This window comes from Maylandia zebra, linkage group LG23 (assembly GCF_041146795.1).
Source record: "Maylandia zebra isolate NMK-2024a linkage group LG23, Mzebra_GT3a, whole genome shotgun sequence".
NCBI classification, from domain to species: Eukaryota; Metazoa; Chordata; class Actinopteri; order Cichliformes; family Cichlidae; genus Maylandia; species Maylandia zebra.
Window position 1 is genome coordinate 18,979,493 of NC_135188.1, and position 25,078 is coordinate 19,004,570.

At 40.5% G+C, this 25,078-nt stretch overlaps 1 protein-coding gene across 4 annotated transcripts; it reads right to left on the reverse strand.

Annotated features, from left to right (window-relative positions):
- Positions 1 to 396: 396 nt before the first annotated feature.
- Positions 397 to 24,599, reverse strand: LOC101487632 (sentrin-specific protease 7). Of its 4 annotated transcripts, none has more exons than XM_014411397.4 (22): positions 24,342 to 24,599; positions 23,239 to 23,353; positions 22,561 to 22,643; positions 22,334 to 22,477; positions 21,379 to 21,470; positions 21,157 to 21,302; positions 20,541 to 20,862; positions 20,220 to 20,338; positions 17,676 to 17,777; positions 16,188 to 16,221; positions 14,034 to 14,249; positions 13,138 to 13,361; positions 12,850 to 12,917; positions 12,659 to 12,775; positions 11,920 to 12,054; positions 11,736 to 11,828; positions 9,220 to 9,296; positions 8,698 to 8,753; positions 7,530 to 7,573; positions 7,034 to 7,102; positions 3,682 to 3,832; positions 397 to 1,928 (listed from the first exon to the last, which is right to left on the reverse strand). In XM_014411397.4, exons 2-22 carry the CDS (start codon positions 23,350 to 23,352, stop codon positions 1,773 to 1,775), a joined length of 2,562 nt encoding a protein of 853 aa, XP_014266883.3. In that variant the 5' UTR covers position 23,353; positions 24,342 to 24,599; the 3' UTR covers positions 397 to 1,772. The 4 variants fall into 4 exon arrangements, 3 of the variants coding, with proteins under 3 accessions (XP_014266883.3, XP_014266882.3, XP_014266884.3); XM_014411396.3 differs by lacking the exon at positions 24,342 to 24,599 and adding an exon at positions 23,854 to 24,320; XM_014411398.3 differs by lacking the exon at positions 24,342 to 24,599 and adding an exon at positions 23,854 to 24,319 and having other exon boundaries at positions 11,932 to 12,054.
- Positions 24,600 to 25,078: the final 479 nt, after the last annotated feature.

A 25,078-nucleotide genomic window follows, 5' to 3' on the forward strand; every position in this document is an offset into this window, starting at 1 on the left:
AGTGACAACCATAAATATGTCATGTTTATTTTTCCTTGAGTAACATTACAGTCTTCACAGTCATTTAAAAAAAAGGGGTAAAAAAAAACAAAACACTTAAGTGACACTAAATATAAAATAAATTCTCAAAAGCTCCTGAGAGCATGAATAACCCAGTCAACCCATCTTTACTCAGATTACTTTGTTAGGTTTTGCATTTTTCAGATTATTAATAAGGTTTAAATGATTTATTAATTATATTTTTTATGATTTCAGCGGAATGTGCTAACACGCTAACAGATGTTAAAGATTAAGCTCACAATCGTTTTCAAAACCATTTTAATCAAAATCTTTCTGTATTTTAACATTTTTTGCATTCAATAACAAAAAACATACAAACAAACAAACTACAATACATGACAAAAATCAAACCATTTAATTTTGCATAACATGTCACATGTCCATATTAACATAATTTACATGAAATATACAAAAATTATATGTATTAATATCTTTACATGATCTACTTTATCATATCGATATTTTCTACAGACATAGTGAAGAAACCTAAAGAAACATGCAGGTTGAATGACAACAAACGGAGAAGGATTTATTCGAGCTATGACTTCCAGTTTTCCGTCTTCAGGGCTCACTTAGATTATTTTGGGAGGTCTCATAGGGGCCATAAATCTGTCTAATCTCAACCTCCCATCGCTAAGATTAGCTGGTTCTATGGCCTAAAAAAAAAAAAAAAAAAAGTCAGTCAGTCAATCAGTTCAGAGTCAAACCAGAACCAGAGAAGAGACAGAACAGCCCCAATACATCCAGGACCAACGCCCGAACAAAAGAGGGTTGGACCAAGTCTAGATGTAAGAGATACCAGAGTTCATCCAAGCCTGGGACCAAAAAGGGACCAAACTGGGCTGAACTGATGTCAGACTAAGGCCAGACAACAAACACATTTAGGCCAGGAGAGTACAGGCCGACATTTCTAAGGTGTCTTTAATGTTTTTAAATTTTAACAAGTTTATTTTGGTTAGAAAACTTTATTCTCTGACAGCCGTTATGTTGACATGTGGCGGCTCTATGGTGCATCCCACCTCAGTTAAAGTTAAGTTTTTTTGGGCTCCATAGAGGTGAGTAATTAGCGGTCATTATGCTCATCCACTAATCTTGGCCTCTACTGTGGCGCTCCTGTCTTTAAATGTATAAGCCCTCCTTGAGGCCGGCGCCCCCTCCTGTCTGATCCACTTAATAAGCGGTAAGCCGATTGGTTCTCAGTGGGGGGGGCGCTCTGCTAAAACCACAGAGATTACCCAACTAGCCCACACAATCGAACGAACACAAAAGCAGACATAAACATGTTTTAACACAGACACAGAAATAAAAACATCGCATCATGTTCGAACAGGAGACGACTAAAACATGAAGAAATGGAGAAAAATAAATTAAAAAAGTAAATTAAAGAAGTCGGAATGCTAGAAAACACCAAGACACTCACTGGTAGTAACCCAGTGACCTCTGACCCCAGCTTAGACAAACACCAAGGACACACTCTCCTCACTTCACTTACAACTGATTACCAATTAATGCATCAATTACACGCTTCACTCTGCAGCACGCCAGCTCCAGGCTTTCAAAATAAGAGCCTCACATTGTAAAATTTAAATAAATACTTTTATTTAAAAACCAGGAAGTGTCAGTATAAATTTATGTACATTCACAGACATATAGTTTGACTGAGTGAAACAGGAAGCAGTCAATGATGAAGCAGCAGCAGCGGCGGTGACGAGTTAGCGGCTCGGCGACGGTTTTGGCTCCTCCTCCTTCAGCTGACTCTGGTGCAAACTCATGATTAGACTCCGGATCTCATCGCGCTTCTGTCGCGCTCGCTGCCGCGGAAACCAGCTCTCCAACCGCAGCGGGATGTCAAAGTGCACCACAGGGTTCTGGAGGAGCCAATCAGAGAGCTCGATTAAGCCTCAGACCATCAGGACATCAGACAAAGCGCACCGTGAAGACGATAACAGAGTGACGCGAAAAAAAAGCAAGTTTCTTTAAGTTTATAATTCTAATTAGGGCTGCACGATATTAGGAAAACCTGCGATGTGCGATAACTGTGATCAGTACTGCGATAACGATATGACTTGCGATAAAATAAATAGCAAAAAAAAAACAAAACAAAACCCGATACATAATTTCCATTTTACTGCAACAGTTTTATTTAATGAAAGCTGCTGTATTAGCAGTGTAACAACAAAGTGCACTTTAACATTGAAACATTGCCCCCATAAAAAAAATTTCTGAGGTTTGAATTCTGAAAGACATCCTGAAAGAATTTGTTTTAAATAAACATAACTTAAATTATACTGCAAATTATCTCAGTGCAGCTGTTCATCATTTTACCACTCACCAAGTAGTTATGATGTAAGTCAAAACTGGAGAGTAAACTTTACTGTAGTTCTTTACTGTAGCTCAGTTCAAACATGACGGTCTTGCGGCATGTTTCATACATTTGTGGAATGGCAACATGGGAAAAGTAGTTTCGTGAGGGGATGCGGTATCTCCGGTCCACTTTATGTATCAGACTGGTGAAGCCCTCTCTGCTAACTGTATGTATAGGCATCATGTCTTTGTCACAAAATTTGTAATGGCCTCTGTTATTTCTTTGTACCGCTTCAGCGTTTTCTCATAAGGAGTTCCACTTGAAAAACTCTGATACAGAGACAGTTGTTGGACTGCTGTGCTCTTTGTCTTAACATTAGCAACCTTTGTTTGGCTAGCCCTGTCTTTCTGGAACTATTCAAACAGTTCTCTGTGGTTGTATTGAAGATGATGGTGGAGATTCGTGGCAACCACCAGAGGATCAGACTAGTGTTCGGCAAGTTTTGCAGAGTACCTGTGTTTGGAGAACGTCGTCTTTATCAAATCCAAAGTACCTCCAAATAAGAGAGGTACTATTTCTTTCTTTTAGGCACGAGTTCATAGTCAGTAGCGTTCTCGTCATGCGTCTCGCTCTCAGCCTTTACAACTCTGACTCGTTGCTGCAGCGTTGTTCGCTCTCCACCTGCGTATGAAGCGGGCCTCTAATCCATTTGATTGGTTAATGCCGTTAAGGGCTCTGTTCGACTGGTCAAATGTGTAAAGGGGATTCTTTGATTGGTAATTTTTTTAAAGCACGTGTGTAAACATTTTAAGGTACCCAATTATCGCAGTTTACGCCGTCTTTTGCGATGGGCCCATCGCGCAGGCTGATATTGCGATGACAATAAATTTTCGATTTATTGTGCAGGCCTAATTCAAATATTATTTTTAGTCATAACGTCAGAAAAACGCACTTGAAATACGATTCAACACATTTACCCTCAAAAAACATAACAAATAAAAGGAACCTAATTAATATTTTCTTTACCAGCATCATTCTGTGATTTTACACATTTTTTTCACATATTTCAATAGAATTTTTACGGTGTGATAAATATTATTATGATACAATTTATTTTTTAAAAAAAATGCCAAAAATAAATAATTATTTGGAGACTTTGTTTCACATTTTTATAATTACAATTTATTGTTTTCTAGATAATTAAATACATTCTTGACATGCTTCACACAGTTTATTACTCTTTTGTTCTCTATATCTTTTGTTAATATTTTGTTAAAAATATTCACACCTGTGTGTTTTTGTGTGTGTGTGTTCACCTGTAGAAAGCTCTCGACATACTGCAGCAAATAGAGTCCACAGTCGCTGCTGTTGTCCTGCTGAGGGACTCTGCAATTGAAGCTCTTCATGGTGTCGGACGTGAACAGACGAGGCGACTTCCTGCGGACCTCCCACTCCACCTGCAGGTAGCTGAACAGAGAGAGGACCTTTAACCCTGCAGCTTGGTGGGTCACAGTTAAATACAGTGGGGCAAAAAAGTATTTAGTCAGCCACCGATTGTGCAAGTTCCCCCACTTAAAATGATGACAGAGGTCAGTAATTTGCACCAGAGGTACACTTCAACTGTGAGAGACAGAATGTGAAAAAAAAAAATCCATGAATCCACATGGTAGGACTTGTAAAGAATTTATTCGTAAATCAGGGTGGAAAATAAGTATTTGGTCAATAACAAAAATACAACTCAATACTTTGTAACATAACCTTTGTTGGCAATAACAGAGGTCAAATGTTTACTATAGGTCTTTACCAGGTTTGCACACACAGTAGCTGGTATTTTGGCCCATTCCTCCATGCAGATCTTCTCGAGAGCAGTGATGTTTTGGGGCTGTCGCCGAGCAACACAGACTTTCAACTCCCGCCACAGATTTTCTATGGGGTTGAGGTCTGGAGACTGGCTAGGCCACTCCAGGACTTTCAAATGCTTCTTACGGAGCCACTCCTTTGTTGCCCGGGCGGTGTGTTTTGGATCATTGTCATGTTGGAAGACCCAGCCTCGTTTCATCTTCAAAGATCTCACTGATGGAAGGAGGTTTTGGCTCAAAATCTCACGATACATGGCCCCATTCATTCTGTCCTTAACACGGATCAGTCGTCCTGTCCCCTTGGCAGAAAAACAGCCCCATAGCATGATGTTTCCACCCCCATGCTTCACAGTAGGTATGGTGTTCTTGGGACGCAACTCAGTATTCTTCTTCCTCCAAACACGACGAGTTGAGTTTATACCAAAAAGTTCTACTTTGGTTTCATCTGACCACATGACATTTTCCCAATCCTCTGCTGTATCATCCATGTGCTCTCTGGCAAACTTCAGACGGGCCTGGACATGCACTGGCTTCAGCAGCGGAACACGTCTGGCACTGCGGGATTTGATTCCCTGCCGTTGTAGTGTGTTACTGATGGTGACCTTTGTTACTTTGGTCCCAGCTCTCTGCAGGTCATTCACCAGGTCCCCCCGTGTGGTTCTGGGATCTTTGCTCACCGTTCTCATGATCATTTTGACCCCACGGGATGAGATCTTGCGTGGAGCCCCAGATCGAGGGAGATTATCAGTGGTCTTGTATGTCTTCCATTTTCTGATGATTGCTCCCACAGTTGATTTTTTTCACACCAAGCTGCTTGCCTATTGTAGATTCACTCTTCCCAGTCTGGTGCAGGTCTACAATACTTTTCCTGGTGTCCTTCGAAAGCTCTTTGGTCTTGGCCATGGCGGAGTTTGGAGTCTGACTGTTTGAGGTTGTGGACAGGTGTCTTTTATACAGATGATGAGTTCAAACAGGTGCCATTCATACAGGTAACGAGTGGGGGACAGAAAAGCTTCTTACAGAAGACGTTACAGGTCTGTGAGAGCCAGAGATTTTCCTTGTTTGAGGTGACCAAATACTTATTTTCCACCTTAATTTACGAATAAATTCTTTACAAATCCTACCATGTAAATTCATGGATTTTTTTTTCACATTCTGTCTCTCACAGTTGAAGTGTACCTCTGGTGCAAATTACTGACCTCTGTCATCATTTTAAGTGGGGGAACTTGCACAATCGGTGGCTGACTAAATACTTTTTTGCCCCACTGTATGTTCAAATACCACAGGGACGTGAAAGCAACTGTGACACTAACTTAAAACCCCAAACATTTTTACTCAGTGAAACTAAGTCTGTGCGTGATTAGTTGATCAATAATATTCCCTCACTTTATTAATTTGCAATTGACATTGATTTAGGTAATTGTGTTGACATCATAATACCTTTTAATTAATTTTTGGTGCATGTATTAAGCATTTCTTTCATTATTTCTTTATTTATTTTTTGTACTTTTATTTAATTCTTTATATAATATTATTACATTTAATAATATTACCGTATTTTTCAGACCATAAGGCGCACCAGATTATAAGGCGCATTAAGCAAAGCAAAACAGTCAAATAAGTCAAACTTTACTCAACTTATTCTTCTTGCTTCCTCCACTTCCGTACCATTGATGTATTAATGTTGAATTCTCTCGCTGCTCTATTCCCATGTTGTTGCAGTATATTAATGACTAACCTCGTATTGTGGATGGATTATCTCAGTTGTTCTCCTGACTGAAGTTTGGTCTGTTTACAGCATCCTGCCATCAGATTGCATTTGTCCCTAACATCAGGCACCCTCTGGAACTTTTATGAGTGGTAAAAAGTTAGCGTTCATCCACCAGCTTTACTGTGTTTATGTTATGCTAACATAGCTGTGTCGCTAGCCATCACATAACACATCATTATACAGGGAGTGCAGAATTATTAGGAAAATGAGTATTTTGTCCACATCATCCTCTTCATGCATGTTGTCTTACTCCAAGCTGTATAGGCTCGAAAGCCTTCTACCAATTAAGCATATTAGGTGATGTGCATCTCTGTAATGAGAAGGGGTGTGGTCTAATGACATCAACACCCTATATCAGGTGTGCATAATTATTAGGCAACGTCCTTTCCTTTGGCAAAATGGGTCAAAAGAAGGACTTGACAGGCTCAGAAAAGTCACAAATAGTGAGATATCTTGCAGAGGGATGCAGCAGTCTCAAAATTGCAAAGTCCTAGAAATCTACAAACCTTTATTAAAAATGCTGCAGTGTTCGTTTGACTTTGGGACCTGAGGCGGACGTAGTTTTGGACCCAGATTACTCTGCGAGGCTCCTCACTACAATAGCTGTAATGCTCCAACAATCCATCAAGCGGTGCAGCTTCATAGCTTACCAAAGTCGTACTAAAACATTTTTTGATAGACTTTTGAGCGCCGTGTTCCACATAAAATCAGTTCGAGGACAGTAAGCACAACCAGAATTCATACACAAGGCACACTGTCGATTTTTGAGAAAATTAAAGGAAATTAAGTGCGCGTTATAGTGTAGAAAATACAGTATATAATGTTTTTCATATTTTTATGGGATCCTAAATATTTTCAACAATTTATTACATTGGAAATAAAACAAATTATACAATTATTTTAGAAATTGCTTTAAAATATTTTAATTGTGTTAACTATGTTAATATTAAATATTTCATTAAAAACGAATATAACATTACTGATAAATGTGGGTTTGGTTTGTTTTCTGTCCTCTGTGCGTCCTGAGGTGGAACTCACTCTCTGATGAGTCTGCAGACGTTGTCGTGGTACGACAGTTTCAGTGAGTCCATGACCAGGAGGCACGGCCTGCAAACAATGACAGTGTTACACAACCATGGAAGGAAACTGGACAAACTGCAAATAATACAAAAAATAAAAATAAAAAAATAAAAAAATGAAAACGGTCCACAAATATAAAAAAACTGAACAAAAAAGGAATAAAAACTGGGGAAAAAATGGAAATCTGCATGAAATGTCACAAAAGTAATGAGAAAAAGCAAATAAACTCAAGAAAAATGAAGAAGAAAAACATGAAAAGAAACATCATTGACATGTGTCTGGTAAAATAAGGAACAGAAACCTCCGTGATTGAAACGAAATGATGTATAAACTTGATAAAATCTGTCATATGTGCAGAAAAAGTGACAAGTTAAATAAAAAAAACAAAACTAGAATAAAATCTGATCATTTCTGATTGATTTCGATGTAAAATCTAATGTGGGTGAACTCTGACCTCTTTAAGACTCTGTCCTTCTTCCAGCCCTGCTCACTGGACTCCTGCAAACACACAACACAGTTACTCAAACCCAGGATTTTAAAACAATAACGGAGAAAAACATCTCAGTGATTGTAAAGAACGCTGCATCTCCTCTTCAGCAGCATCAACTAACCATCACATTTCACATTCAACACAAAGGTCAGCCCATGTTTTCCCAAACAGATCTCACTAGAAGATTCAACACTGAACTGATCATCTGAGCCAAATAAACTGTGTGAACTAATGAATGTGCAGCGTGAAATCTCAGAGGATCAGTTTTACATAAATATAAATAAACAGTGTCGTCACAGCTGTATGAAACGAGGTGGAAACCCTCCACAGACTGAGGACACCTGCTGCATTTTGATGGATTTACAGTCTGTACTTACACTTTAAATACCAGGTACTGCTTAATTACTGTGAAACCAGTGGTAACTTTAACATGTAATTACAGTTTACTACAATCAACTTCACACCTAAAGTGAAAAAGTATATTTAAACGGTAATTAAAGGGTAGTCAAGTTCAAGTTTGATTACAATAAAGTTACTGCTCATCAGTCTGTGTAATCAGTGGAGCTGATCTATAATTACAGTATGTTTACACTGTACTTACAGTATATGTGGATTATAATTAAAGTGTAAGGGCCATAAATAAAGTGCCTATGAAATTAGTCCTGTACTTACAGTCACAGTATATGTTGGTTGTTTTGTTTTTTTTCCCAGTAAGTTTCCCCATTGCCAGGTTTCTAAAATTTTATTAAGAGACCCTCACGACTCATCGAGTGACACCACAGATTAGCCAATCAGTGACATGGAGTCTGTTGATGTCACTTTCTCAGATCAGCTCAGAACACTTAGAATCCTGGCTGAGCAGGTAATACTGAAAAAATGGTTATTTATTGCTGACGGAAGGTTGCCAGTGGACATTTCAGGCTCTGGTAGCCTAGGTAACCGTGTGATGCATTTACATGTGAGTCAAGGCTATCCTTTCACTCTCATCATTCCAGCTTCAGTTGCTCACATCAAAGTTGAGAAACATTTTAGACCCACACATGTCACAACCTGAATGTCACCGGCTTTCTGTGGTCGTGACACAACTGGATATTTACACCACACTGAAAGCAATGACAGTGTATGAACTTACTGGTGGCTGCTGTGACACGAGACTAGAGTTTGGCTTTCCCACAGCTCCGGATTTCCCTGCAACGACAACAAAAACACATTCGCGTCTACACGAGCAGCTCTAAATAAAACTACATGTGAGGTTAAACATAGAACACCAAAGAAAAAAAAGATCAATGAATGAAATGGAAAGATGGTCAAAGAAAAAAAAAAGGAGAAATGAGCACAGATGATGAACCAGATGTGACCTCCAGTTTACTACGAGCTGATTTATAGACCATAAAGATTCAAAAATGTCTAAATGGGTCTTTAGTGGAGAACATATTTAAGTCTGGAACATTTAATCCTTTAATTTTGGGTGTCAACTTTGAGCATGGTGTTTTAATCAGCGCTGGCGAACATTGTGCCCCAAATACCCTAAAACGCTGCCTCCCAGAGGGACGTAAACACCAGTATGTCTGGTGCCCATTAGAGACGCTCTGCTGAACGTGACCGAAGCCACAGCTTTCATTCAGCCACAGAGACAAAAACCAGGTCAGCTCACCTGCTCGCCTCTGAAACTCCTCGTACCGAGCCTCCTCCAGACCTGGGAAACACACCACCACCAGGTACCAGTGAGCTCTGCCAACACAAAACCACAACATACAGCTGAGGAGAGACGGACAGAAAAACCCAGAACCAAAGCTAAAAACACACACACACACACTCATGGTTTAAATATTTACAAAAAAAAAAAAAAAAAAAAAAAAGGGGAAAAAAGAGGAAAAAAGTCAAGACTGGAAAAATGTGGTACAACTGAGCTTGTACAGAGAAAAAAAAAAAGAATGTGTAAGAAAACAAAACTACACAAAATAAATAAGAAGGTCAAAGAAAAGAAAAATGGACATTTTGCACTAAAAAGTTTCATAAAATACCAGTAAAAGAAAATAAAAAAATAATTGAATTAAAATTTAGTTAAAAATTTAAAAAAAAAGAAGTAGTGGCTACCAAATAAATACATGTGTTAAAAAATTAATGTCCCAGAAGAAAGAGAGAAAAAAAAAAAAAAAAAAAAAAAAAAAAAAAAGCATAAAAATGGCACAAAACCACAAGAAAAATGGCCTTATATGTCACAATAATTAATAATTAAATAAACAAAAACAGAAAGAATAGTAAGAATATTTTAAAACAAAAAAAAAAAAATACATAAAACATTTTTAAAAATAATGAAATAACGTGAAAAAAAATGGATAGTCCCACTGAACAACCTCAAAATCAGCAGACGTTTTATTCAACAGTAATAATAATTTAAAATAAATGTTGATCTCCATTTTATAATGATTAATAATGGAACATTATAGACTATGTGCACGTTAGCATATGCTACTTCCAGTGCGGAAACTCCTGTTGGGAGCTTTGTTTCCGGTGTCCTATTTGCGCCTCGTTCACAATCCAAAACAAGTTAAGCAAATGAATGAATCACGTGGCGATTTACATTTCTATAGATGTCTTGGGCATTTATCCAATATATCTGTAAATTATGTTCATCAACTTGATATTTTTTCCCCCGCGCCTCAGGGATTCAAATTTTATATTTCTCAGTATCTGTAAACAGCTGTCCCTCATTTATCGCGGATGTTATGTTCTAAAATTAACCAGCGATAGGTGAAATCAAGTAGCCAATTTTATTTTTTGACGGTGCAAAACATTTCGTGGACATCGTGGACATACAGTACTGCACTTCAGAGTCACACTGCTGGCGATCGATGCAGTGATTCTGTACTGTACAGGAGAGACGTCACGGAGGAGATCGTCTGCAGCGATCAGGACGCAGGACACAATGTGACGTAAAAAAAAAAAAAACCATGAAAACTTGCACTAAAAAAAAAAAAAAAAATCTGCGAAACAGCGAGGTGAAAGGAGAACCGCATTATTAGCGAGGGACCACTGTAATTTTGAAGGTAAGTCACAACATACCCTTCGTAAATACTAATGTATAGAAACCCTTACCAGCAATCATTCATTTTTTGTGTGGCTTTTTTTCACGGTTTGTTAACATGCTGTGCGGGTCTGTACTTGACTAGCTGATATCGACATAACAGGGAAACATCTGGTTTGACTATTCTTCACCTGTAGTTTGAATGCTGAACATTTGCCTGTTTAAATCATAAGACCAGTCACTATACAGAGATGTGCTTCTGAATGTGGACGATGTGTCTTCTGCTGCAGTAATGCAGTTCTGCTTGTGTTGAGTGATGTAAACAACTGATCGATCTAAACTCTTTAAACATCAAAATTGATCATTAGATTTTTTATGACACAGCAGCGGTGAGTGTTCCCACCTTCTGCTCTTTGTAACTTAACGCAATCTTTCCGTCTTCGAGTTTTGGTCATGATTTTGGAGTATATCTTTGCAGTAGCCCTACATCCGGTCTCAAACCAGGAAGTTAGCATTTTCTCGTGCACAGGGTCTATTGAAACTGTGACGTTGGTGCTGAGAGCTGACCAGAGGAAAACAAAGCCAGGTTTTCTGTGGTTGTGACTCTGAGTGGGAGTTAAACTGATTTGGTTGCACTTTTTTCCCCCTTTTTAAAAAAAAAAAAGAAAAACAGAGTTTAATGTGTTTTTCAGGCCTGAGTATTTCATGTGGATATCTGCTGTATGAACGTATGAAGGTGCCACATTAACACTGCGCCTCTGAAAATATTCTCAGTGTGGAGGTAAAATGTCGCCTGGCCTCGTTAAAAACACGAAGGAATGGTGCAAAGATGCCGTAAAAGCAGCCTGAGGTTTAAGATGTCCTGAGCAGGTCTGGATGTTAATGAGGACCCTGAGGGGGGGGGCTGGGCCTGGGGTCAGAGTGGAGCGACAGTGGAGGAAGCGTCTCTGGTAAAGCCATCACGTGCGGCCAGTTGGCAGGTACGTGCGCTGATGAGGTGCTCGAGTGCAGCTTTTATTGAAAAGTGGCGTCTCTGAATGTGGGGCGAGGAGCTGAGGTCAGTGCGGGCGGCTCCAGGAGGTTTTATTCCTTTATTCCAGCTGACCACAGCGCCACTGTGAAGGTGGAGGAGAGGGACTTACTCTTGATTGACAGGCACGAACAGGAAGTCTTTGGTGAAAATGTCCACGTGGCGAGTCCACGTCTTCACCCGCTGGTGCCGCGTGTGACGGTCACTGAGGACACATGAGCACAGAGACACTCAGACATCTGAAACCTCGCACACTTTTTTTTTTTTTTTTTTTTTTAAATAAAAGAGATGCACACGCTTGCTCGTACGGGACATAGGGGGCGGTGCCCTCGCCGGCCGCTCGCCGTCTGCTCAGCTGCTTGTAAAAGAAGCTGCTGAAGATGTGACTCCTCTCAGCCACCGAGCCGCCAACGCCCTCCAGGAGGAGATACCTGCAGCACAAAGAAGGAGGGGAGGGGGACCCCTGCAGGTGACCAGCAGCTACTACAACCTCTGAAACCTCTGAGGGAGGTAGGCGGGGGAAGGAATCAGGGTTGGGGGGAGAAAACAGTGAAGGAATAGGGAAAAAAGAAGGAAGGAGGGAAGGAAGTAATGAGAGAGGGAAGTATAGAGGGAAGAAGGAAAGTAAAGTAGAAATGAAGGCAGAAGGAAGGAAGAATAAAAAAGGGGATGAGGACGAGTGGATGAAGGAATCTGGTAAAGAGGTAAGGAATGACGGAAGAAGGAAGGAAAAACAGAAGAAAAGAAGTGAAAGGAGTGGAAGAAGATAGGAAGAAGAAATTGGGGAAGGAAGTAAAGAGGAAAGTAAGGAAGTAACAAAGAAGGATGATGGAGGGATGGAAGAAATGAAGGAGGGATCAAGGAGAAAAGGAAGTGAAGAAATGAAAGAAAGAAGGAAGAATGCAGAGAAGGTAGAAAGGAAGGGAAGCGTGAGGGAAAAGAAAGAAGCAGCAAGAGGTTAGGGGGCAGGGAAAGAGGGGAGGAATGTAAAGAAAGAAAAAAGCAAAGGAAGCAAGGACAAGTGGACAAACTGACTTGAGGTAGAAGTCGATGATGACATCATTGAGGAACTCGCCAGCATCCAGACAGGCCAGGTCCTCCTTGGTCACGGTGATGCGGCCTTTGCAGGGGGCCACGGGGTACTGGATCAGCCTGGAGACCAAACTCAGGGTTAAAGCCCATATATGTAGTGTTTGTCCTGGTTATACTGGTTATACTGGTTTTACCTGGTGGGAAGACCAGCAGAGTTTAGGCTGGACTTGTTTCTCTGACCTCTGCTCAGTTGATTTGACCTCTGTCAGGAAACACACATCTGTGACTTTTGACCTTTAATAGTAACGTTTTGTGACAGACTGATTAGTTTGTGTATCAGGTTACAATCTGTGTCTCTTTATTTAATGATCTGTTTTCAACCATAACTTTTAGTCTCATAGTCTGTCCTGATGGCGTTCAGCGCCACGGCAAGAGCAGAGGAGCTCAGAGGAGGTGAAGGGAGAGGACGAGTCATCTCTTACCGTCGAGTGTCCCAGCAGTCTGAGGAGGTGCTGGTCCACAGGAGGAGGACAGCTGTGGAGGAGCAGCAGCCCGTTGGCCCAGTCCAGAGGGGAGGCCGGGCCTTCAGAGGAGGAGGGGGTGGCGACTTTGTACTCCTCCATGTCGAGGATGGAGGCCAGCAGGGCGGCCTGGAGCTCCTGCAGCTGCTCCTTCAATAGCAGGAGGATGAAGCAGCATGGAGGACCTACAGAGAGTAGGAGATGCCAGGTTATCCAACATGAGTACATTAAAACCAGTTATAAACAGACTGGTCCAGGATCAGCCCAGTCAGCCCAGCGCTGTGATGTCATTGAGCACTATGAGCCCAGTTGAACCAGTGAGAGCTCTTCTATTCTCCCAGTAAACACCAGCAGCAGCTCTCTCTCTCTGTTTCCACCCGCAGGTCTCTCTGGCCCCGTACAGATGACCTCACAGCTGGAATCGGTACACTGTGCCTCCGGCTTGCCACGATTGGCCGATGGCTGGGTATGGAGCCCTTTGATTGGCCGGCAGGGGCCCGGCCCAGCGCTGCACGGCTGCAGAAGTAAATTTTCCGTGAAGCCTCAGAGTGAAGCTTTGATTTTGGGCTTTGTGCAGAGATCCTGTGTGAGGCTGATGGATCACTGCATGGGGAAAACAGCTTGACTCTGTAACAGTTTTATAATTGAATCTAATAAACCGACTCCAGCCCGGTTATCCTTATCCTCTGAACATCACCTCAGACTCTGCAGGTTTCCCTGGGAGGAGGTCGGGCTGGTTTGGTGATGTAGAGTGAGCGCTCGCTGCAAGTTAAACAGGGAAGCAGCTGAGTGGAAACTGTGCGGTGATGAAAACTGAGCAGAGCAAACATCAACCGGAGCTTTAACCCTCGCCTTACCCGAGCAGCAAGACGAGGAGGAAGAGGAGGTCTGGATGGAGGACAGCTCCTTCTGCAGCAGGTTGGCCTGAGCATCCGTCACCCACAGGAAGAGCAGCGAGGGGGCGGGGCCTTCCCAACCAGCCAGCAGAGTTCCACCACGGGCCACGCCCCCGTCCCACAGGCCGTAACCCCGAACCTGAGACGCCACCACGCTGACCTGACACTCCTCCACCCCTGAGAGGAAAAAAAAAATGAATTAATTTGTCTCCTAATTCTGACTTTTTAAACTCATCTTCATCTAATAAACTGTGACTTTAAACCCATGATTTCACCTGATCATCTAACATCTGTTTGATGGAAAACAAGAGGTCATAACATCTGTGGAGCAGTGAGACCTCCAAGAATGAAGTGTTGAAAAGATGGCAGTAAAAGGAGTGTTTTTACTGATGCAGTCTCCATGTTTAACAAATCAGGTGAGACAGCAACTTGTCAATCACAGGTAGCTCCATCTTAAATCCTTTAAGACTAATGAATCCATCATTTACAACATGAACATCCTGTTTTATTGAAGAAGGCTTTAAAACACAGACCGAGACCACAAACCCATCAGCTAAGTGTTTACTGAACTCTCAGTGAGAAGTCTTCTACACTAAGAGACGTTCAGGGTTTGAGAAGCTACATCCATCTTTCCTCACAGACACCTGAATGCTTCTTCCAGCTTCTTCCTTTAGAGGTCACCACAGCGGCTCACCTGCCTCCATCCAGCATGAAATCATAAACGTTGCACTTTGTAAATCAGAATTGTCAGTTTCTAATCATTACGTGTGGGCGCACACACACACACACACACACACACACACACACACACACACACTAGGGGTGCAACGATACTCGTATCGATATTGAACCGTTCGATACAGTGCTTTCGGTTTGGTACGCATATGTATCGAACAATACAAAATTTTTAATTTATTTTATCAACTTTTCTTCTGACGATGCTGTCTGTGTTGAGCACTCAGTGGATCTGCGTTCGACTACTCCGCCTAGGCTGCACTGTCGAGCGCAGATCCACTGAGCGCAGCACAAGCTAGCAAGACAGAAGCTAAGCTCGTTGCAACATGGCAAATTGAACCTCCCCCACCCTCATTCAGATCTGGCCTTTGGAACTATTTTGGTTTTCATGTGACGTATGACCCTGAAGGTAAGCGCGTCATGGACAAAAGTAAAACAGTATGTTGGATGTGCCACGCAATGCTCAATTACATGGGTGGGAACTAGTGTGTTAGCGCAGTTAGCTCGTCTTGACGGCATCCACCCCCACGCACGGGGCGATCCGCGGTAGCTCGTTAACGGAGATTTGCCGTGTTGTGCCGTTAACGTCATATCAGATTAACGCTGACAGCACTAGTGGGAACACAATGAATAGGACTGCACATTTACGCTGACATCATCCTAGTGCAAAGACAAGTGGAAGCAGACAAAAACAACAAGCACGCATGCTACAAACTTTACCAGAGTCATTTAGACAGCCGTTAGCACATGATTCTCCTTATGGGGACCTGATATGTTTAATATGCTGCTGAGAATATAGCCCAGAAGAAGCGGATAGTATAGCTTTTATTTTGGAAAGAGCCATTTCTCTGTAATAAACTCTCTTTTCCAAAGATGAGTGATTCCTCGATCAGAGATTTATTTATTTTTTATTACTTTGTTGTTTCAGCAACATTAAATTTAAAAACTGTACTTTTGAGTTAAAAGATGTTTATAATTTTAATAAATGACAAATTAAAAAAGCATGAACATTATTTTGTATCGAAAAAATATCGAACCGTGACACCAAAGTATCGAACCGAACCGTGAATTTTGTGTATCTTTGCACCCCTAATATACACACACATACACACACATATGTATGTATGTATATATATATATACATATATATATATACATACATACATACATACATACATACATACATACATACATACATACATACATACATACATACATATATATATATACATATATACATACACACAGTAAATGGTGAGTTTAAGTCTAAAAATTACACTTGGAAAACTATTAAAGAGTCTGACTGACTGCATGTGTCAGTGTTAATGTTTCTGTCTAATCAGTGGGTGGAGAACATGAACCAGAGGGTGGATAAGTTACCTTTCATGGGGATCATGATCCCGCTTTCAGTGATCTAAACAGAGAAAGAGATTAAACTGTTAGACAACAAAGAAATGCTGCTTATGACTTTAAAAGTTTATTTAACTTGAGCTGAACAGACGACATTCAGAAGCAGACCCTCCACTGACCCCCTGACCTCCTCCTTTTTAACAGTGCTCTAACTGAACCTTTAATCACTCGTTACAGGTTGAAATGTTTACGACCTTGGGGGAAACAAACAAAGCCGCTTCGTAAACTCAGAGTTCGGCGATTTCTCATCTGAGCTCTGGCTCTTGTTTTACCTTTGCTTCAGCATTTGTATCCCACCCTCACACACTAAAGAAAATAAAAGATGCTGGAAAAGATGTAGGATTATTAAAAGTGCAGAGCAAGCAGCAGAAAGTTGGACTAGCATGTGGAAAAAAAAAGAACAAGGTTAAACTTTTTTTTTTAAACCCAAAAACACAGAAGCTGGACACAAACACTGGAACGTCCCACAGCCACTGCTTGGCAGCAAACGCACTGCAGATTGACCTCAGCAAACAGGTTAAACAAGGGAAAACCACGACTGCCTGTGGAGAAAGATCATGTGATCATATGACTGAGCGCTCCTGCTGGGCACGTGATGCTGACTCCAGTGTGACCAGTTTAAGGTACTAGGATTATTATTATTATTAGATTAAAAACGTGAATGTAGATCAGTGAGGTATCGATTTTAAAGAGTCAATAAATGTGTTTCATTATTGTAACATTATGTGCCTTCATTTAGACCCTTCTATATAAAAACGTCACATTTTCACAGCAGCAAAACATTACAGTATGTTAAAGGGTTCAGCACATCTGGAGCTGGGAGACAGGGTCACAGTAAAAATACCTAAAGTTTAGCTGTTAATGTAAACATATCAATTTAAAAAAAAAAAAAAGGAATATTTTATTGTGTACATTCACAAAACAAAGGTGTTCTCTGAGATTTTAGTCATAATTTATGGGAAATCTAGATATTAAAAAAAATTGTATTTAAAAAAAAAAACAGGTAAATTTGATGGAAAACACTTGGACACTCTTAGATAAAAGTTGCAACGACATTTTGAAATTTTTACAATGAAAAAAGTTGTAAATTTACAATCATGTGACTAAAGTCACATATTTTCCTTTAATTTTAATTAACATCTGAAATTTTCATTGTTCCACCAACAAAAACACCTGCAGTTCTTGCAGACAGTCAGAAAACAGAGCAGAGGGTCTAAGAGTAGAAATTTTTTTATCTATCAGCATAAATAAACATGTGAGGGGAAAGAGGAGCTGTAAACATGCTGTTAGTGACACTCCTGTCTGTGGGCAGGAGAGACCCCACAACAGTGACTCAGTAAAGCTGCCACACCTCAGATCACAAATAACAGAGCACTGATGCTCCTGTGTCCCGTCACACTGAGCGTCTCCGTGTTTATGGTTTACAGGTTTATGTGAAGCTGTGACAAACTGTCTCACCATAATCGGCCCGTTAGCATCTGCAGCCGTGAGGCCGGCGTGAAGAGAGGCGAACTCCAGCTGCAGGAAGGACGGTGGCGTCACAGGAACTGGTTTGGGAGCCTGTTAGACAGCGCAGAGGGACAGAGTAAGCCCACAGGTACAATGTGTGTGAGTGGAAAAAAGCCACTAACACACAGAGCAGTAAAAATACAATAATGCAAACAATAAAAGCGCCGCAGACGCTCGGGCGAGCGACTGTTTGTGCAGCAGATGGTGTACTCTCAGCTGGGATCAGGTTCAGTCTGTAAACAACAACAAACACTCAGGTCCAATCTGGATCTGCTTAGAGGAGCATTTACAGGCCGGCAGAGCCACAAACAAATGAGGTGACTCACCGCGGCCTCAAACATGCGACCGAGAGCTCGCGGACGCCCCGCAGCTAAACTGGGTCATCTTAACAGGAGAGACCGCAGCAGCTGGCACTGATTACCACACAGGTATCTGATTCTCACTGAGATTATTAATCTGCAGCATCAGGAACAGTTTAAATCAGGGGAATTCACCATTCTACACTCCATCATCTGATTATTTACACATAAACTGTAATTAATTCTTCCTCCTGTGCTCAAACTCTTCCTCACACACGGAGTCATTATTGTGAAGTTTCCTGTTTTTCCTACAGATTATTAAATCTTTGCCAAATCAAACACTCGCATTATCACATGTGGTGCCTCCCTAAAGGCAGCGGTTGACAGAGGAAGATGATCTGGACCGGTAATGGATCTTTGGTCATTCATAGTCTCCTGGAAATGTTTTATTCATCGAATTCTTGTTGCAAATTAAATATAATCTGCTGACTGTGCAGAGTGCAGTGGGTAGCCCTCACTTTAGCAGCTCATCGACTAGGGTCTGGTTGGATTTAAGACCACAGAGGAGAAGACAAAAAAGCCAATGAAGACAACTGCAAAGAAAACAATGAATAAGATAATAGTGAAGAAGACGACAGACAAGACGAAGAAGATGATTACAGGACAAAGGAGAGAAAAAAGAAGGAGACTGAAAAAGAGATGTCTTAAGTAAGACAAAGACAAAGTCTTTGTCAAAGTCAAAGGAGACAAAGAAAAAGAGACATAGATGAAGTCCAAGATGATGGAGTCCATCTAACCACGGAGGGACTGCAGATTCTGTTAGTTTAATTTTCACTGTGGATCTTCCTATTTTGGTTTTCATTCTTCATACATTACGCTTTCCAATGTTTCTATTTGCTCATGAGCCTAAAGGTGGCCATGTTACATTTTACTAAACCTGATGGTTTGATGCCAAGTGTAACTGTGACTGTTCTTGGCTGAGCCTTGCAGGACTTTCCAACACTCTGTAACTGACTAGTCTAATACAGTTTTAGTAACAAAAAAACAAAAAAACAAATCACACTAATGATAAAACAATGAAAATGGTCACTTGCAGTAGCCTTCTGTCTCGTTGGGCTGTTTTTGGTTCCTTTGCCTGTTGACCCCTGCTGTTGTTCTCTTTCCTGTCCAAGCCCACTTTTCAGCATTCTACCAACACCATCATCACGTCACAACACTGTGCTGGGTTTCTGATGGACTGCATGCAAACACATCTGCACTGACTGCACGCTCCAAATCCTTTTAATACCTTTGAATTTCATGAGTTTAATAAACATCACCTCTAAGGACCCGTGCAGAGCCCAGACTCTGCTCTTTGGTTAAAGTGGATCCTGGTTTAATCATCTGCTGTTAAACTTAATAAACAGAACCACATTGTTTGGAAAGGCAGTCTGAAACGTCTGCTTGTTGTGGATGAAGTGATGGTTTTAAAATGCCGGATTTGTGGGTCACACGAGTGCACCACATTAAGCAGCGTCCTGTTTCTGAGCAGCTGCAGGTGGAAATGAAAGCCTGCTGTTCTTAAACGTGACTCTCATAAAGCAGCAGCAGCAGCCGCCACCGCCGCTTGTCCCGCCAGCGAGATCCCCCCTGTGCTTTTTTCGGATTATCTGAGGAACAACCCGGCTGACTTCTGGGTGAGGTTATCATGAACCCTTCGGCCTTTATTTCTCACTTACAGACGTTTAATTATCGCAGATGTCACGAGTCAGAGGTAATCACCTTGTTCCTCAGTGCCCTGCATTCTTACAAGACAACACTTATGTCATATTTTAACAGCCTTTACCAGCATTTGTACACCTTAAAACAACAATGTGCTCTGAGCTTTATAGATAGAACATTTTATTCTGTCCTGAAAGTCCACGCCTTAAACATGCTCTAAACCTGGGCTAAACGACAAGAAAACAAAATAAAGAAAATCAAACCAAGAATGGACAAAAAAAAGACTGAATCATCCTTGAGCTATAAAATAAATGCAGAGGACCAAAAACAGAGCCCTGAGGAACACCATGAATAACTATTAAAGATGCCCACGTGATTTTGAAGCCGCTGTTGTCGAACATGTTATAAAACAAAGTTACTTTATTAGTTCTGCAAGAAAGCATCAAACCTCAGTTTCCAAAGAAGAAACTCTGTTTCTGTTCTATTTACCTACCTGCACCTTCTCAGAGTTTCCCTGACGAGATTCATCGACCTGGTTGCTGCTATGTGACGTCCTCTTTGCTTCGTCTCCGTTTCCCTCACAGTCCTCCTCCTCCTCACTGGACAGCACGACTAAAGGAAGAAACAAACAAGCGACATCAGAACCTTCAAATCATGTCACCATTGTCACTTTTCCCCCATAAGCATCAAGCTGTGGGGCTGAAAAATAAACATGATTTTCCAATTAATGCCAATTTACATCCTAGAATTTCGCTCACTAAACATGGAGCATATACTTAGACTCCATCACATAATTGGTGGAAATCAAACTCACTCGGCTCAGTTGGTTGGCTCAGCTTCGGTTTGGGTGTCCTCAGTCGACGGTGGAGGACAGCTGACCTGTTGTTCTTAGTCTTCTCTTTGAACTGCCTCCACCTCTCTCTCTCCTTCTCCCTGTCGTTGACCTTCAGGTTGCTGGTGAAGGCAAGTCGCACCCTCCTTACTGGCGTCGTCGACGACGATAAGACCATGGAGATGGTCTTATCGTGACCCTCAGGCCTTTGTGGGCCTGAGGGTGAAGTTTGATTCAATCTGGAGATAGAAGAGTTCTTTGTCTGTTGTTTCAAAGGAGATTTGGGAGGAGTTCCTGTGTCGCTCTGAAACAATCAGACCGAAGGTGAAGATCCAGTTTGTAACAGGAAATTTAAAGTTTACAAAACATTCACAATAAAACCTTTTTTATTCTCTGCAACTTTTTCCTGCATCTCAGGTGTACCTGTTTAATCCTAAACAATTTTATTGTGAAAATACTGCCTACTCTGCAAACCTTATTTTTCTGAAAAACCTTTGATGATTTTATTGCGAAAATATTGCAACTCCCCTCACTTAAGTTTCATGACTTTACTTTTTGTGACTTTCACTGTGAAAGTGCAGCAACCTTTGACCTTTACCTTCTCAGAAGTGTCTCCATTAGACTCAACTCTCCTCCACCTTTTGTCTCCCAGTGTAGAAGAACTCAAACTCCCAAGATGCTCGTCACCTCTGAACTCAGCCAGAGAGTCCACAGAGTCCACTGAGATCCTTTTATTGACCAAAGCTGCAGAAGAAATGACGATCAATCACGTTGATCAATAAATCTCAGACAGTCCTCTCGCTACCTGTGAAAAGCTAACCTGACAGCTCTTTCTTCTTCTGAGGTGGAGACAGGTGCTCTAAAGCCACCTCAGGCTGCAGCAGCCGGTCAGACGCTCTCTTAGGACGCCATCTGGTGGAGAAAACAGAGACACTCAGTGAGATTATTTAAATTATCTCGCAGCCTGCGTCACTAATGAAAGACTTAAAAGTATATCAGAAACTTCTTTTTTACAATTATAGTTAATAACAAAATAATTCCAATGAAATATCATTGAATTAAAGTATAAAAAAATCTAAAGCCTGTCAATACGTGTAAAGAAATATTGAAACATTTAATAGTAAGTAGCATGAAACAAATCTACAAAAATTTTAGAGAAAATAAAAAGTAACTTTCCAACTAATAATAAGGACATGATTAATAATATTCTAATAATATTTATTGTAATATTATAACTAATAAAAAAATAACTACAAATCTTTAGAAATGCTCCCTAAACACATTAGGTTGTAAATAAATAAGAAATATTTAAGTAGAAACCTAAAAATATTATTAAAATATTGCACCAAAGGACATATTAAAATATAAACTCTGTAAAACCGCTGCATTAAATGTCATTAAAACAACAAAACAGTGGGTGAAACTAAATTTATGAAAGATATTTGAAATGTGACAAAATACTACCAATTTTAAAAAAAAATTAAGTAGAAAATAAATCATGCTTATAAATTTAAATACCGGAAGATTTTTTAAAAACTGTAAACTCTCAATTCAAATGAATGACATGTACAAACAAATAAGTCAACATTAGTAAATCTAAACATTATGGTTATGATTAGAGATGCAGAGGAGCCTAAAACTTGTATTAAAACCCCCCCAAAAAACAAACAATAAAATTAGTTTTAAAAAGATTTTGGTATGAAGTCTATGATTTTAAGCGGATGTTGGTGCAGCTTCAGCTCGTTAAATTATTGAGTGCAAAAAGAAAAACTCACCTGTTTGACAAACAGCTTGAGGTCACTTCTCTCTGTCCTGCTTGTGATTGGCAGCTCCAGCTGCCTGCTGCTCTTTGATTGGCGTCTGAAGCTCCGCCCCCGATGGGGCTCTTGAAGTTTCCTAAGAGCTGCTTACACGGTGTCCTGCAAGGAAATGACCTGGTTACTTTTAACATTTCATGGAAAGTGTAATAAACTATTTAGACTGCAGAGGGTGCTGCACTCACCTCTGTCTGGCTGACAAAGCGCCCACAGGATTCCCAGAATGCATCCTGTCAGTTCCACCTCTGCCAGACTGATTCCCATAAAACTGCACACAAAACTCAATCAGATTAACTCAAACATACCACCTTTAAAAAGGTCCAACACTTTATAGATACCACCTTAAATGAGCCTTTCCTTAAATAACTGAATGGGTCGGACACTTTAAAACAACAACTTATATCACCTTAAGTAAAATCAATCTTACTCAAAACAGCCTTAACATAAATCATCACCACACATCAAGAATATGGGCTAGTACCACCTTAAAAAAGGAGTGGTGTCTCATGAGTTGCCTCCTGTTCAGCGGGGAAGGTGACTGAGTGGAAGGAGTGGAAGTATCCTGATATGCACTCTGCACACTCTATATAAGGGCAACTCCTTCCAATCAGTCACCTTAAAAGCAGAATTTTCAATTATTCTACCTTAAGAACCCTTAATAGTACTCAAAACTGTAGATTAGCTTTTCATATGACTAATCAACTAAACATGAGAAAGTTTACAGACACCATCTTTAAATATTCCAAACAATTAACCTGTCAGATCATTAATACCACCTTAAACGGTTAATCAGAGGATTAAAGGAATGTAATATCACTTCACGGGGACAAACGGATGACACGAGGAAGATTTAGGAATACCACCTTTAGTCGAGGGGTGGAGGTCTGGAGGCGGGACAGAGGTGACTGCATGTCTAGGGGACTGGAGTCAGAGCCATGAGGATGTTTCTTCTTGGGAATCTTGAAGGAAGATGCCATCCTGCAATGACACGAATACCTCAGACCATACAAAAAAAAAAAAAAAAAAAAAAAAAAAAAAAAAAAAAATCAGGCAAAAGTACAGGAGCCGCCTCATAGAGCTGCTGTATCCAGAGAATTGGATGTACAGGGGACGCTATGCCAAATTCCATTAAAAAACTGAACAAGTTATGCAGAATTTCATCAAACTCAGTGTATAAAAATAAATAAATAAATAACAGTAGATTTAAAGCAATTTTGTCACATGACTGTCCTGCAGCTTTAAAAAAAAATAAAAAAAATATTAACTTAAAGAATCCTACAGTAATTAAAAACTAACTTTTACTATAAATATGGGTAAGGACTGCTACACCATGCACAAAGGATTTCAGGAAATTTGTAGCGTAGTTATTATGTGTATTAATCTGTAGTCTGAGCCCTCAAATAAATCAGACAAAACTAATCTGTTCAGAATAATATAGCTGCTTAAAAAAAAAAAAGAAAAAAAAGAAAGGGTCTTACATGCATTTCTGAATGGCCACATATTGGGCTTCTGGGGCTGGGAACTCTAACCACCAACGTTCAGATCAAATCAAAAAACATCCCGGAAATTATGCCTGCCAGTGAATTTTAAACATATGCGAGTAAACACGATATAAAACTACTGTAAAATCGATGCTGGGCAGACCAAAGTCCATTTGAAAATTTCGGGGTTTTAACCTCACCATCGTTCCCTGCCACAAAACACAACTCTGTGTTTTCACAAACACTGGGACATTTGATGTTTTAAATGACCGTTATATATATTATCACCAGAATTTGTGGCAGTTCTCCCTCAGATCTTCCTTTAACTATAGAAATAAATATATTTGCCCCGTCTATCACAGCTGGTGGGTTATTTTTGCGCTGAATTTTCAAAAACAAGTTAATGATTTGTAAGGTGTTCACTGCAGAAAGCTACCACAACTGTGGACCCGTTAAATAATTAAAAACTGAATAAATTTACCAACCCGAAGTCCGCCGGGGGAGCCAGCTAAGCGGCTAAGTAGCCGGGGCTAGCCGGTGAGCTAAGCTAGCTGCTGGCGGACTCTACGCCGTTAAATGTCGCTGAATTATCCGGACGCCTCATGGGGCGGCAGGCGGAGAAGCTGGAGGAGTCCCACCGTCCGGTTAAGCTTAACCAACTAATTCAAAAACATCTTTCTCTTTGGGCTGGACACTCAGCAGGATAACTGCTAAATAACAACCACAGCGTAGCGACGTCACTCTGCGTGATTACGCCACGTGGTTTCCTGTTCCCTCAATAAAAAACAACTATGCAAACAGCAAATAAATTGATATTTATTTTATATTTTATAATTATTTTTACTTCATTCTGTTATATATCGTCCTTTAATATTAATGTTTGTAAATATTTGCATTATGTTTTTACTATTTTAACTGCTATAACATTAAAAACGTAATAAATAGTTCCTCTTTTAACAGTTGCATTTTGATGTTGTACATTTTTGAAGAACTCTTACTTTTTCTCAACAAGAAATTAATTACACTAAACACAAATCAATCAAGAGAGGTCAAAGTGATCGAACATGTTTTCTTCTTTCATTGGCTGAGACATTGCTCTAAATGGTGAGGTGATTCACATGGTTCCTGAAGTCCTGCTCAGGTGGCCTCTTTAGCTTGGTCATCTTAAAAAAGCCTTCAGAGTAACAGAACAGATTAAAAGTGTCTCCATCTTCACAGCTGA